Source organism: Martes martes (assembly GCF_963455335.1).
Source record: "Martes martes genome assembly, chromosome: 1".
Lineage (NCBI taxonomy): Eukaryota > Metazoa > Chordata > Mammalia > Carnivora > Mustelidae > Martes > Martes martes.
Window position 1 is genome coordinate 119,246,128 of NC_137888.1, and position 15,770 is coordinate 119,261,897.

At 40.7% G+C, this 15,770-nt stretch overlaps 1 protein-coding gene across 1 annotated transcript in view; it reads left to right on the forward strand.

Annotated features, from left to right (window-relative positions):
- The first annotated feature begins 1,519 nt into the window (after window positions 1-1,519).
- HACD2 (3-hydroxyacyl-CoA dehydratase 2) overlaps window positions 1,520-15,770 on the forward strand; it is a 117,005-nt gene continuing 102,754 nt past the window's right edge. Inside the window, exons 1-2 of the mRNA XM_080800405.1 lie at window positions 1,520-1,713; window positions 4,761-4,878. Of these exons, the coding sequence (XP_080656531.1) occupies window positions 1,559-1,713; window positions 4,761-4,878 (273 nt within the window). The 5' untranslated portion in view covers window positions 1,520-1,558. The remainder of the gene's footprint in view (window positions 1,714-4,760; window positions 4,879-15,770) is intronic.

The window sequence follows — 15,770 nt, forward strand, 5'->3', positions numbered from 1 at the left end:
AAGTAAGGAATGGATGGATTCTCCCTTGGAACCTACAGAAGGAACAGTTTTGCCTGCACCTGGTCTAAATGTAATTGATTACTCAACAACTCCACTTGATGTCTAATGTAAATTTCAAATTCGACACATAAAAAAGCAAAACTCCCAATTTCTGCCTTCAAAATACTTTCTTCTACAATTCAGTTCTTCCAAGTTGCTCACAATGTCTCCTTTACCTCATACTCCACGTATAATATACCCACAAATCTTACTAGCTCTTTTAAAATACGTCCAGAATTCAATCAGGTTTCCATCATCTCAATCACGACCTCTCTGGCCTAAACCACTATCACTATAGCTTGGATTACTGCAATAACTTCCTAACTGATAAGACCTTTCACCAGTTAATATAGATTTATTCTCCACCAGCTCCCTCTATATGGTCTCTGGGAGACAGAAGACTTTGTCTCTCATTTAGTGCAAAGAACCTCCCTGCCCCGTGCAACCTCACAGAAGCTCTACTTGCTAGAATGGATAAATATTTTATACCACTATGTATAAAGCAATTCGTTTAAAATATCTGTGTGAAAATTAGCTGTAGGAGCCTTTTACAAATTAAAGAAAAAAAAAAATCCAGAACAAAGCACTTAATGAGCAAGAGGGGTCAGCCGGCTGAAGCAGTTTCCATAAGCCTTCCCTGTTTACCTCAGCAGACAGGTTTTCCGTTTAAGCCAACACTTCTGTTTTTGACCACTGTAGGTGGGAAGTTTCTCGCTCCACTTGGCACCTCACCCTTAGCTGACCACCTAAATTCCTCATCTTCGTCCCACCTCGGCGACAGGTGATCCCACACAGGGCTTCAGGCTGGAAGATGCACTTGAACCTTCCAGACCTTCCCAAATGACACTGGAACCTACACCACACGTACGACTTTAGTCAGCCAGAAAACGGGGCACACTTCTCGTTGACCTTCTCCACTGTACTAGTAACTTAAAACTTAAAAGCCAGGGGAGAAACTTTCGAAGACTGAACCTTCAACCTGGCTGCTGGTGCAGGAGCAAAGAGAATCCGCCAAAAAGCGTATTCCTCGCCCGCCTCTGGGGTTGATGGGAAGCGATATCGGCGTCAATTACCCTGACCCAAAATGGCAGGTTGTTCGATCACCCACTGTTAGAAGATGAAAAAGGAGAAGGAAAGCATCATTTTCTTGATCCATCATGGAGACAGAGTTTATACGGGCAGAAACAGGGACGACAAAGCATCCAGATATTAGAAACTGCTGGACTACCGACGGAGGTGACTCTGACATAATCCAAGATGGCGCCAGAGAGTATAACCCGGAGCGCAAAGAGGCGGTGATTACCGTGATCCAAGATGGCACTGGCGTTTGAAACGAGCTGAAAGGCGGGGAGCGTCAAGAGAGCCTTTGCCCTCTTTCAAGATGGCGGCCGCCGTGGGCGCTGTCTCTGGCTCCGCCCCGCGGACTCGACCCCGCCTCTCCCTCGTCCCTCCGCCCCCTCGCGGTGCCTTGTCCGGGCGGCGGTGTTCGCGCAAGGAGAGCGTGCTCCGGTGGCTTGACATGGCGGCAGTGGCGGCGACTGCAGCGACGAAGGGGAATGGGGGCGGGGGGGCCCGGGCCGGGGCCGGCGAAGCGGGCGGTGCGCGGAAAAAGAAGGGCCCAGGGCCTCTGGCCACGGCGTATCTGGTCATCTACAATGTGGTGATGACGGCCGGGTGAGGCCGGGGCTCGGGGAGGCGGGGAGTAAGCCGGGCCGGGGAGGGGGCTCTGCGGCCGGCGGAGCGGCCGGGCCCGCGCGCGGAGCAGCCGGGGCGGCGGGTGTCAGGGGCCGGGCTCCGGGGCATTGAGGGCAGCCGAATCGGACCAGGTGCCTGCCCGGGACTCCCCCCTGGGCGAGGGGCCGAGCAAGTTCTCAGGCACTGGGTGTGCCCGAGCTGGAGTTCCCCGGGCTCCAGGGGGACACGGGGAAAGTCGCCCTGGCGCTGGTCCCGAGGGCCTCGGGAGGACGGGTGGGCTGGTCAGGGGTCAGTCTGGGCTGGGTTGGGGGGTGCGGCGTACCGGCTATCCTGCAGCGCCGAGGAGAGCCCCGGCGGCAAGTCACGAATACGAGCCATTTCCCCCAAGGGGAGTAGAGGGAGCTGTGGCTGCAGAGTGACCATTTATTTAGGCGGCTGTTTTCAAAATCCAGACAGAGCTTTAATCCGAAAGGTAATGGAAAAGCGTTCAAAGTTTTTGACCAGTGACATGAGCAAAGGTGTGCTTTAGATGAGCTGAGACTTTTTAGGATGGATTGGGGTAGGGAAGGTGGAAGGCAGAGTTATTGTGGAGGAGGGAGATAGACCGCTTTAAACAGGTTTTACCTCCTCTTGTTTCTCCATTTTAGCCCATCCCTTGCCACAGCAGGTTTTTAGTTCTAGTTCTGACGCTATCTGTGTGACCTTGGATAAATCACTTTGCTTTTCTTGTCCTCAGTTTTTCATCTGTAAAACTAAAGAGTTTGGATTAGGTGATCTCCAGTGTTCCTCCAGTTCTTTGATCCTTTAGTTTTGGTGCGGAGGATCACAGGATCAGACAATTTGTTATGTTTTTCTTTTTGATATTTTATTTTTAAGTAATCTCTACACCCAATGTGGGGCTCGAACATACAACCCAGAGATCAGTAGTCGCTTGGTGTACCGACTGAGCCAGCCATCATTTGTAAAAGATTTTCGCTAACATTTTATTATGAAAATTTTCAAAGATGCAGAAAAGTTTAAAGAATTGTAGGGTGAACATCTAGTTTTATTTATTTTTAAAATGGGTACTACATTGGCAGGTGCATAATTCAAAAATATACCCAAGAGCATACAGTGAAACTCCCTCACCCTTCCCTTCCACCCAGATCCCCCTCCCAGGAGGTGCTAATTTTGTGATTCCTCCAGATGCTGATGAAAGCAAATCTGTACACACACATAGACACACGCCCTTTTTAACACAAATGCTAATGTCAGATTAGCATTTCAGCACCTTGCATTTTTCACACAGTTATATAGGGAGCATTGTAGACTTGATTGCTTCTTTAGAAATGGCTGGTGTTGAAACCTAGGTTCAGAGAGGTTGTGACTTTCTTGACTTGCTAGTAATAGATCTAGATCTAAAAACTATTTCCCTTGATTCCCAGTCCAGTGGAGAAATAATACAGATGCAAGTTTTCTTTATTGCATAAATGGTAAGAGAGTGATTTTTAAAAGAACCTCTCAGGAGTTAGTATTTGTATTTATATGTAAATTCTTGTAGGCAAGGCCATTAAGGAGAGCATTGGGCTGCAGAGAGATTTTAAGGTACACTGGGGAAGAAGGAAAGAAGCCTTTATTCCTGGGTGATGGAGGATAGGGAGTGGTGTCTTAAGCCAAGAAAAGAAATTGGGATTTTGAGAGAAAGTAGTCTTTTTTTTTTTTTTTGGAGGTTGCTAGTCCTGGGACAGTTATACCATTAAGGATTTCATTTCTTTTGCAAATTCTTAATTGATATCTTTGTATGGTAGTTTCTGAAAATAACATAGACCATATAACCCATTGCCTAGTTAGGATTGTACATTCGTTTAGGTAAATCTGTTACTGCTTTTATGGAGACAAACCTTAATAATAAAGGTCCATTTGTTTCACTATGGTACTTAAAATTACAGGACTGGAGAAATTCATTTTGAGAAGGACAGAACAGAAATGTAACATTCACAGCGATATGCCTAAGTGTTCCCCTGTTTTGTATTTTGTATTGATCTGGCCTCCCCCCCCTTTTTTTAAGATTTTATTTATTTATTTGACAGAGATCACAAGCAGGCAGAGAGGCAGGCAGAGAGAGAGGAGGAAGCAGGCTCTCCCCGGAGCAGAGAGCCAGATGCGGGGCTCGATCCCAGGACCCTGGGATCATGACCTGAGCCGAAGGCAGAGGCTTTAACCCACTGAGCCACTCAGGTGCCTGATCTGGCCCTTTTTTAAACTGAATTGATTTTGGGAAATTCAGCTAAGAAAATCTTTTTTTTTTTAAACCAACCTTTTATTTTTACCTTTTTTCTTTTTTTGCTTTAAAGATTTTATTTATTTACTTGACAGAGAGTGAGAACAGGAACACAAGCAGGGGGAGTGGGAGCAGGAGATGCAGGCTTCCCGCCAAGCAGGGAGCCGAATGCGGGACTCCATCCCAGGGCGCTGGCATCATGACCTGAGCCAAAGGCAGACACTTAATGACTGAGCCACCCAGGCGCCCCTTTTATTCTTATCTCATTCGCAATTTTAAAAGAGTAGGGTATGGGTATGTTTCTGTGAGATACTTGTGAAAACAGTTTAAAACATCTTTCCTCCACCCTATTATTATTACGGAGTCTTTGACTGCACAGGCCATTTAAAATTTTCCTTTAACAGCTTTTTTCTCTTGTCTTAGACTTTCTGGCACTTAATTTAGCTGCTCAAGGACCAATTTAGCTTATTCTCTTCATTTTGGCCTTGTTCTCAACAGGCAAGTTTGCCAAAAAGCTGAGCTCCAGATGGGTGAGGTGCCACTCTGCTTTTGCTGAGCACTCTTGCTTGGGTGCTGGTGGTGCAACATTTCTGTGCATTACATCTTGGCATTTGAGGGCCATAGTTATAAATCTGGGTTACTGATTCTTGAGGTCACCTTTAACAGTATGTGTTGTCACCAAATTTTCTATTACCCCCAGTCCTATTTTCCTACTTTTTTTTTTTTTTTAAAATATCCTGATTGCTATTTTTCCTCTTTCTCGTAGGTGGCTGGTTATAGCAGTTGGTCTGGTCAGAGCATACCTGGCTAAGGGTAGCTATCATAGCCTTTATTATTCCATTGAAAAGCCTTTGAAATTCTTCCAAACTGGAGCCTTACTAGAGGTAGGTCCTAAGATTTGTTGTTCTTATTGGTGTCTATTGTTAAAAATTTGAAAACTTGCCACATGGCATACTATAATGTTGATAATTAGATTATCTTTTTGACAGTCTAGATAAGGTAAAATCTCATTTAATCAATATTACCGAGAACATTACTTACATTCAGCTTCTATTGAAAATCAAATGAAACAAGCGTATAATAGGATTTTTTTTTTTTTTTTTAATTCTAGGGAAATCCTAGGAAAGTGTTAGCAAAGTCACATACTTTCAGCAGCCAGGTTATAATGGAAACAGTGAAACTGGTGAGTGTAGGATGTCAGACATGGTAGGTACAAGAAACAGTAGAGCCTGACTACATGGATCAGAACGTTTTTCTTAAATAAACGTTCATTAGTTTCCCTGTATTAAGAGTAGCATATCTAGTTCTGTCTCCTGGGGTCAGTATATGTTAGCATTTTTGAGTTGCAAGTGACAGAAATTCGATTCAGAGTATTTTGAGCTGAAAAAGGAATTTATTGGCTTTATAGTTGATAAAGATAAAGGGTTAACTTACTGACTCAAAGGAACCAACTCAGGAATGAGACCCAAGGATTTGACATTGCCAGACTCTTTCCATCTCTCATCTCCTTTTATGTCTGTTTCTCTTTGAATGTTGGTCTTAACCTCTCCTACTGCAGACTGCCTTCTCCACATGATAGGAAAGCAGGAGGAGTTATTTTTCTCTGCATCTGTATCACAGTTCTAGGGAAGGGTTCTTTATGGCCTTACTTAGACGTGTGATGTGAGATTGTTGATTAGCCAGGTCTAGGACATGTGCCCATCCTTCTGGTCAAGGGACTATAGGTTTTGTTAATAGAAAAGGAGGAATGGGGTAGCTTTGGGTACACAGAATCAATAGTTACTATAGTTCATACTGGTAAAAAATGGTGAAAAAAAAAACCAACAAAAAAAACCCCTTCAGGTTGCAGCAAAAATCTGGTGCTCAGTTTCATTTAGCCTCCAGGGCAAGCCCATCACGACATTTGGATGGATATTACCTTTTACCTCCAGGAATTGACATGTAACACTTTAATCTCTCAGCTTCACATTGGAAACAGAAAGTTGTAGTTTTCCTTTTTTTGGTTTTTCTCTCAGAAAGCAGAGGTTTCAAAACTGTCCATTTTACACATTTTAGACAGATGGTAGGGGAAGTGAGCTTCCAGCTGTGAATCCAGGACCCATACTCTAACTCTGCTGGTTTGATCAGTTCTGTGAATTTGAGCAAGTCATTTATCTCTTGTCCACCCCTTCTTCTCATTTGTGAAATAATTAGGTTAAAGTAGGTTTCCAAAATCTCTTCCTGCCCTAACAGTTTGAGTCTCAGGGAACTTCAGCAAGTTCTTGTGTGGGCCATTTGTTAAACTTAGAGTTTAAAAATTTTTTTTTGGAAGGGGCCAATAGTAAGTAAATAGTATTTTGCCTCTCAGAGCTTTGGCCAAAACAATTCTCTTCAGCTACAGAGAAGCTTTGGGGCCAAGGCCATGAGAAACTGCCCCAGTGCTTGACACGGTACACAGTTGTACTCGATTGGAATTCTTCAGTAATTTAAAGGGGTTCTATCTCTGTAAGCCTTTGTAGTGTTGGAAGTATAATTTTTTAAATTTCAGTATGTCTTAGAGAAGGTAGTGACGTTAATGTGTTTTATAAAATCCACTCAGGAACCAAATCTTAACACTTTGAAGGATTAGCCCCTTTATCCCTATAGAATTTTTAACAGGGATTTAAGAAAACATTTTGGATTTTTGGTTTTATCTCTGTTATCCCCACTCAGAACCAATTAGGTGACAAATCCTGGATTTGATTTTGGGAAAAGAACTTCGCAAAATGAAGTGAGGACTCCCAGGAAGAGCAGGAAATTAGCTTTGCAGTTTCAGTTACAGCAGCAGGCTCCTCAACCTGGGGCAAGAGAGCAGACTTATGAAACTGTGTCTCATGAGTTGTCAGTGAAGGAACGTTTCTTGCCTCCGAAAACTCTATCGTCTAATAATTATATGTGCACAGTGTTGTTGTATTACAGATTAGTTATCCTTCTGGGAATGATTCATGTTTGACAATATATCTTGTTTGCCAGAGGAGAAAAGGAGAGAATGATTCCAGGGAGGTCATTCATTTATATCTCTGTATGCTCGATATCGTTGTACTTTTTTTAACTGAAAAATAATTAACATACAGTATTAATAGTTTCAGGTGTGAAATATGATTTAGCAGTTCTATACATTACTCAGAGCTCATCGAGATAAGTGTACTCTGAATCTCCTCTGTTCACTTATCTCCTGCCACCACCAGTTTGTTTTTGTATTTAAGAGTCTGTTGGGTTTCTTTTTATTTCCCAACATTCTATATCTTTGATTTTATCTTTTTGCATCTTTTTTGCCTTATTTTAAATTATAATTCTAATATAGTTAACATACAGCATTGTATTAGTTTGAGGTGTACAATATAATAATTCAACAGTTCTGTATAGTACTTAGTGCTTATCATGGTAAGTGTGCTCTTAATCCCCATCATCTATTTCACCCATCCCCCACCCACCTTCCCTTTGGTAACCGCTGGTTTGTTCTCTAAAGATAAAAGTGTATTTTTTGATTTGTCTTTTTTTTTCTTTGTTTGGTTTCTTAAATCCCACATATGAATGAAATCATATGGTACTTGTCTTTCTCTGACTTATTTCACTTAGCATAATACTCTCTAGAATCATCCATGTTGTTTCAGATGGCAAGCTCTTTCTTTTTTATGGCTGAGTAATACTGTGTGTGCATGTGTGTGTGTGCATGTGCATCACATCATTGTACATGCACACCACTATAAATGAGGTTACTTACTTGTATTTCTGTATGCTGAATTTTTAAAAAATATTTTATTTATTTGAGAGAAAGCTTAAGGACATGAGCTGGGGGAAAGGGGCAGGGAGAGAGACAAGCAGACTCCCTGCTGTGTGCAGAGCCCAAGTAGGAGCTTGATTCCAGGACCCTGAGATCAAGACTGGAGCCAGCCAAAGTCAGACACAACGGACTGAGCCACCCAGCTGCCCCTGAAGATTATTTGTTAGTAGGTTTTGTGGGAGTTTGCTTAAAAAGCAAATAGCGATTACTTGTTGTTTGTGAGAAGCTTCCAATTTTCTAAGGAAAATGTAACACTGTGCTTTTCAAAAGATTTAAATATCAGGCAAGAGCAAATGGGATGGAGTAGTACAATAAAATAGATGATTTCACTTGTGAGGAAATTAATGTTTTGCAAAATGGGTGCAAAGATATATTGAGTCAGTGATACAATAATATGGCATTTTTATAAAAAGGCACCAATCCTAATTTTTTTTACATACTCATTGGAGAATGTCTTGAGTGCATTTTATAGATAATTTTGCAAGGTACTCCACAGGTGATCATTTGATTAAGTATGCATTTAAATTGTAATGTGTGCTATGGAGGTTGAGCTCTTACTGCTAAAGACCTTAAAATTTTATTAGGTAGATGATTATACTAGGGCTGTTGGCTGCAGATTACAGAAACCTCCTTAACCAACTTAAATGGTAAGGGGACTTAGGATAAGTTTACAGGATATCCCACGGAATCCAAGGACAGGGATGCAGCCTGCAGGGAACTCAGGGATTCCTGCTCCATCTCTTATCTCTGCTATTCTCTCTTTGTCTCTGATTCTTCTTGCACACTGGTTTTCTTGGTTTCTTAGTCTACATGGCAAAAAATGGTAGTAGCCAAAAATTCCTGAGATTTACTCTTGCAATGAAGAGATCAGCTAGTTGGAGGTGGAATCCTACACCCAATTCCGCTTTCCCAATGCAGGGCCTAATTTGTCTATCTTGAATCAGGGTCTCATTCCTGGACCTGGTAGACAGGAACAAGATCACATTAACCATATAGAAGTTGGAGGGAAGGGGTAATTTCTAGAAAAAGTGGTGCTGTTTAGAAAGCCCAGTAAGTATCTATCAAAGTACTGAAACACAATACAACCAACACTATAATGTACAAAATGATTTCTAAATTGACAGAAAATAAAATATACTGATTATCTTGTAAGCCAAGAGGTGAATGTGTGAATACATATGGTGTGTCTTGAGTTGAATCTTGAGTAATCCTGAGAGCTAATTAACATAGGTAGCAAAAAATAGATTTTTAAAATATCATTCATGGATGAACAAATTTCAATACCATAAAGTTAATGAGTTACTGATACATGTTATGACACGGCTGAATCTTGAAAACATTGTGCTATGTGAAAGAAGCCACACACAAAGCACTACACACCATATGATTCTGTTTATGTGACTGTCCAGAGAGGCAAATCCATAGAGACAGAAAGTAGATTAGTGGTTGCCAGGAACTGTGGGGAGGAGAGAATGGGGAGTGACTGCTAATGGTTATAGAATTTCTTCTTAAGGTGATGACAGTATTCTGGAATTAGTGGTGATGATTGCACAACCTTGCAGACATACTAAAAACCACTGAACTGTACACTTAAAATAGGTGAATTTAGTGGTATCTAAATTATAACTTTTTTTTTTTTAAAGATTTTATTTATTTATTTGACATAGAAAGAGAGATAGCAAGAGAGGGAACACAAGCAGGGGGAGTGGGAGAGGGAGAAACAGGCTTCCCGCTGAGCAGGGAGCCTGACTGTGGGGCTCAATCCTAGGATGCTGGGACCATGACCTGAGCCGAAGGCAGACGCTTAACCTAATGAACCACCCAGGTGCTCCTACAACTCAGTTTTTAAAAAATTCATCTCCAGCTGTGGATAAGTTTTCTTCATTTTTTTAAATCTGTGATATGCACTGATAAGGAAAACTTATCTTTCCAGCTTTGTTAGAGTTGAGTTAAAGATTATAATTTAGTAGGGATGCCTGAGTGGCTCAGCCAGATAAGCGTCTGCCTTCAGCTCAAGTTGTGATCCTAGGGCCCTGCGATCCAGTTCCACATCAGGCTTCTTGCTTGGTGGGGAGTCTGCTTCTCCCTCTGCCGGCTGCTCTCGCTGCATGTGCTCTGTCTCTTTCACTCTCTCTCTCTGTCTCTGACAAATAATTAAAATCTTTAAAAGAAAAAAGGATTAAAATTTAGTAGATTGATGATGTATTATGACATTTTAAAATTATTTCTGAGAGGGCACCTGGGTGGCTCTGTCAGTTGAAGGTCCGACTCTTGATCTTGGCTCAGATCATGATCTCAGGGTCATGGGATTGAGACCTACGTCAGACTCTGTGCTCAGTGGGAAGTCTACTTGAGATTCTTTCCTTCCCTCTCCCTCTCCCTCTCTTCCAACCCCCACTCGCTTGCTGTCTCTCTAAAATAAATAAATCTTCAAAGAAAAAGAAAATTATTTCTGAGAGAATCTGGATTTAGTTAGCATAAAACTGTAATTATAGCAAAGACACTTTAAATACTTATGATTAGAGAAGCCTCAGTGAGTGGCAGTGTGATTCCAGTGGTTTAAGGACTGCTCTGCAAAGACATTAATTGTCGAGACTGATACAGATCATCTTCAACATATGTACATCAGTATATATACCACCTAACTGACCAATGTCCAGCTGAGAATGCGTATGGGACCACAGGGATTCTCTTTCCTTCCCATCCTCTTCCAGATCCTTCTATCGTTTAGAACTCCCTCACCTACGAAAAGAAAGGGGAAAACACCCCAGGCTTATTTGCAATCTTTTCCTAGAATTGGTCTAGGAAAGTGGGTCTGTAGTGGCAGAACTGGTTCCGGAGAGGCTGTCGGGGAGAGTAGACAGCTTTTGTTGGATCTTCTTACCCCACTACCACTTTCCAAGCCCTGTCACTGTAATCTGGTCTGACTCATTTTGCCTCACCTCACAACTTTCTTCATTTTAATGACATATTCAGGAAGCTGATTCTGAGTATTTCTCTAAAATACAACAAAATGTTAAGAACTTACAGTGTCCTTAAGAAGGAGGGGGCTCCCATCTTGTCTCCCTGACAGTTTTCTTTCTGTTTACTTCAAATACTAGATGACTTTTTTGTATAGAGATACTAGGAGGTTAAGTTCATTATTAATACAGTAGCATGCTTCAGGCACATCTTGGTCAAGTTTACTTTTGTGTACTTGTCTGGGGACATGACTACCTTCTGTAGTATTTTCCTTCCTTGTGAAAACATGCTAACTTCCCAGTAATAATAGTCTTAAAAAGGAAATTTTGAAACACAAGCTATATGAACATCTTAGGCTACCTTTATTATAAGACTTGTTTTAAGAAAACAGACCTCTAAAAGAGGCTATTGAAGAGGTAGCAGAGCATAAGGGGGATATCCAACACAAACAGAAAGGACAACAAACCTCAGACAAGCCATCTTCAGAAACAGTGTGAAAACCAGAGGTAAAATAGAACTTGGTGTAATTAAGAAGTGTCACAACATTAGAAGGGAAGAGGGAGCCTAGGGAAACGGAGCCCACCCACACAGCCCTTACTGTTAGATAACTTAAGCAAATAGAAGAAAATTGAGACAGCATTCAAACAGGTAAGACATCTAATGGCTATAGGAAGGAGTGGGCAGAAATTTTTTTTAATGAAATGAAAATGTTGATGGTATCAGTACAAGGCAGGAAGGAGGCCATAGTGCAGATAAATAGGTGATACTAAAGAAAAAGAAAAGGTAAAAATTCCCTGTTACAGTCCAAGATTAAATAGATTACAGAGCAGCTGTTGGGAATGTTCAGAGTTCCCCATTTGAAATGTAGAAAAGAACATTACAAAATATGTAGTGCCAAATGGTTCAGAGATACTGTCGTGTTGGTGCATTAGCTAATGTGTGAATGACTATCTGAACAACAGAAAAATGAATATATGGGAAAGTAATAAAATTCTACAGACTAATAATAATGTAATAGAACTAACATATCTAGAAAATGGATTTTGGCTGTACAGCTTGTCAAAAAGTAAGGGTACCAACAATAGAAAAGGTTAGAACATATAACTCATAAACAATCAGGAAAAATTCTAGAAAACTTTTCTGAACTGAAAGACCAACATAGTATGGCTATGGAGAGTATATGGAGTTCCACACTGAAGCTGTTTTTCAAGAAAAAAAAATCCTTTTACTTCTTGGGCACCTATTTGTTAAATTTCTAAACTCAAAGATAAGCAATTTCTTTCTTTCTTTTTTTTTTTTAAAGATTTTATTTATTTATTTGACAGAGATCATAAGTAGGCAGAGGCAGGTAGAGAGAGAGCAGGGAAGCAGACTCCCCGCTGAGCAGAGAGCCTGATGCAGGGCTCGATCCCAGGACCCTGAGATCATGACCTGAGCCGAAGTCAGAGACTTAACCCACTGAGCCACCCAGGCACCCCAAAGATAAGCAATTTCTGGCAGAAAAGAGATCTTAAAATGTAATAGTAAGACAGTCTAGGACTTTAGACTTTGAAGAATAAAAAAAATCCACATGAAGTTAGGAGAAAGCATTAGGTGCCTAGAAAATCTTGCAATTTCCTACAGATGGAGACATTTTGAAATACCTACAAAAAGTGATGAAACCTTGAAAGAACCTTATCAAAGGGTATTTAACTCCTAGGTAAATAAACAAAATTAACCAAGCATTTAGATGAGCATTGTCCCATAGAACATTCTGCAGTGATAGTGTTCTGAATCTGTACAGTTTGAGACAGGAGCTGCTAGTCACAAGTGGCTGTTGAGTCCTTGAAATGGGGCTGGTGGGACTGAGAAACTGAGTTGTTTTGTTTTTTGTTTTGTTTGAAGTAAGCTCCAGCATGGAGCTTCAACTTACAACCCTGAGATCAAGACCTAGGGTGAGATCAAGAGTCAGATGCTTAACCAACTGAGCCACCCAAATGCCCCAAGGAACTGAGTTCTAAGTTTTATTTATTTTTAGTTTAAATTTCAATAGGCACATGTGGGTAGTGGCCACTGCACTGGGCAGCATGGCTTGAGAGCCTGATACAGATTGCAGGGTGTCCGTTTGGAATTTCATAAGATAGTTCAGATCTTACACAAGTAGAATGAAGTGGGAGGGAGAGTGAGCAAAGGAAGGCACTGTAAGTTCTATGTCAATCCAGAGTTTAACTTCATAAGGTAAAAATAATGAGAATGATTATTAAAATATGTCGATGTTTTTAGATTAGGAAAAATTCCTAGGAAAAAAGCAAGTTGCAGATACTGGAAGAGTTGTGGAAGGATATATATTAAACTGCTACTGGTACTTATCCCCACAGAGGGGTGTGGTATTTGGGGGAGAATAAAAGAGAAGTTCTCCTCTTTACTCTCTGTATTTTAGTGAGTGTCTATATATCACTTCTGTGAATCTTGAAATAAAAAGAAGATATAATAAATATAATATATAAAACATGATAGGAAATAAAAATGAGAAAAACAAGATTAAAATGTTTTTTTTAAAGGAAGAAAAATAGGCAGCTGAGATAGATTACCTTGTGATTTAAAGTGAACTACACACAAAACAAAAACATACAAAAATAAAGTATAGGATTTTACATCTGTTAAAAGAAGAAAAAGGAGCAGTAACAGTAAATCTACAAGGTGACTGAGTGTAGCATAAATGCGTCATTTCTAATGTTTATACAAATAGACTCATTAATTTTTCCAAAATAAAAAGTTATAGTGAAGGTTAACAGTTTAAAAAAACAAAATTTTGCAACCTGTTTCTATGAAAGACAAGTTTACTGGAGCACAAACTAGTCTGCCATGACCAAGCATACAAGAAAAGCAGGACCGCCCAGTTATAGCATAAGATAAAGTTGCTATCAGCAGGAGCCAAAGAGAAACTGTCAGAGTTCACAATCTGTCATGCAGGAGGAACATGGCAAACACGTGGGTGGAATTAGTTGATGGGTAAATGATTATCATAGAAAAGCTGGCAGAAATGTTACAGAAATAAAATTAGAATTGTACTTAAGTGTCACAGTATATGTAAAAGAACACTGGAGACAAGAAATCTGGGTACTGAAACTTGGTTTTGCCCCATGGTCTTAAACTCTCTGCAGTGAATACACAGATTAGATTACCTTAAGAATTTCCCGGGTGTGTGTGTGTGTGTGTGTGTTTTAAAAGATTTTATTTAGTCAGAGAGCAAGCTGTGTAAGGGGCAGGGGGAGAGAAAAAGAGAATCCCAAGCAGACTCTGTGCTCAGCAAAGCCAATGGAGACCTCGATCCCACCATCCCAAGATTTTGACTTGAGCCTAAATCAAGAGACACCCAACCAACTGAGCCACCCAGGTGCCCCTGGTTTTTTCCCAACTTTAAGTTCAGTAAGGGTTCAGCATCTTACTATCAGATTATGAAAATAAAGCAGGTAATGAATTAATGAATTACAGAGCTTAATATAGCAAGAAAGGTAAAATTAAATGAAAAAGAGAAAATAATGGTAATTAAGGGAATTTCACCTATTTTCTCCTTTAAAAATGGATGTAAAAGGATTTTTTTTTTTAAGATTTTATTTTATTTATTTATTTATTTCAGAGAGAGAGAGAGTGCATGAGAGTGGAGAGGGTCAGAGGGAGAAGCAGAGTCCTCACTGAGCTGGGAGTCTGATATGGGACTTGATCCTGGGACTCTGGGATCATGACCTGAGCTGAAGGCAGTTGCCCAACAAACTGAGCCACCCAGGCACCCATGTAAAAGGATTTTAAAAATGAGTTTGGACTGGAGTCTTTGAGGGAGTCCAATAAATACCCCCATTTTCTTGCTTATGTCTGAACATTGAGAAATAACTCAAAGGAATTGCATCAGAGTCCTAAAAATCAACTGTATAGTGATAAAGGCCTAGCTGGAAGCTATGTGTTTGTGTGCAAACTAAATGGGTTTGCTAACTGAACTCCAGAATTAGATCACCACCCACCCTGCCCTAGGCAGCAGCGACCAGGGTGGCATGGAGTAAATAGAGAGCTTGGAGTTTTTTGTGAAAACCCCAGGGTAGGGCTGAGTTGAGCTCTCCCCATTTATTCTTCTCAAATTTACTGTTCAGATGACTCATCCTTTCCTGGGATGAAGTGATTAACAGAAAAAAGAATTATTTGGGAGAAAACTCTTTTCATAGAAGCCAGCAGAGCAGGGAAAGGTGTTTCTCTCTAATTGTAAGTGCTGTATATTCATTACAGGGGGGAAAACCCCCATAAGCGTAAAGAATAAAATGCATAGAGTCAATGTTTGGAGAGAAAATGGAGCCATACATACATACATATGGTATGAGAATTTTCAAAAGTAGCCAGATACTGGTAAACATAACTCAGGTTAGTTCTAGACCTCCCATAACATGAGTGTGGTAGACATGTCTAGAGCTGCCCAGCTCAGGAGAGTTTGTCCTCCCTGGAAGTTCTCCCAGTTCCATGGCCAGACTTGTCTTTCCTGATAGCAAGGGTATCTCTACTCCCTAACTCCCTCTCAGGCCATAGCTGGCTGGACCTATCCTGCACTGATCAGATATTTTTCTACCAAGAATTTGGAATTTTGGGTTGAAAGAGATTGGGGCCCACTGTAGCCAGTCATATTAAATTCATGAGCTACAACTGAGGTCTCCAGAGCTGCTTGGGTTCCAATTCCTTCCTCTTGAGATTTGCTAAACATTTTATGAGAGTGCTTTTATTGCCACAATAGAGTTGCTGTGTCTAGATGTCTCACTGCACCTGAGAGAGTCCCAACTCAGTAAAAGTTTGTCCTGCATCTGCTCTGACTTTTGTATATCCCCCCACAAGCTAACCACCCTATAAATACAAATTGATAGTTTTGTAGTACATATTGATATTAAAATATCTTCATGTGAAATTAAACCAAAAGCTTATTAAGTTAAAAGGAAGTTGTTATCTTAGTGTTCTGTTGCTGCCTAATAAATAAATCACAAACTTGACTTATTTTTA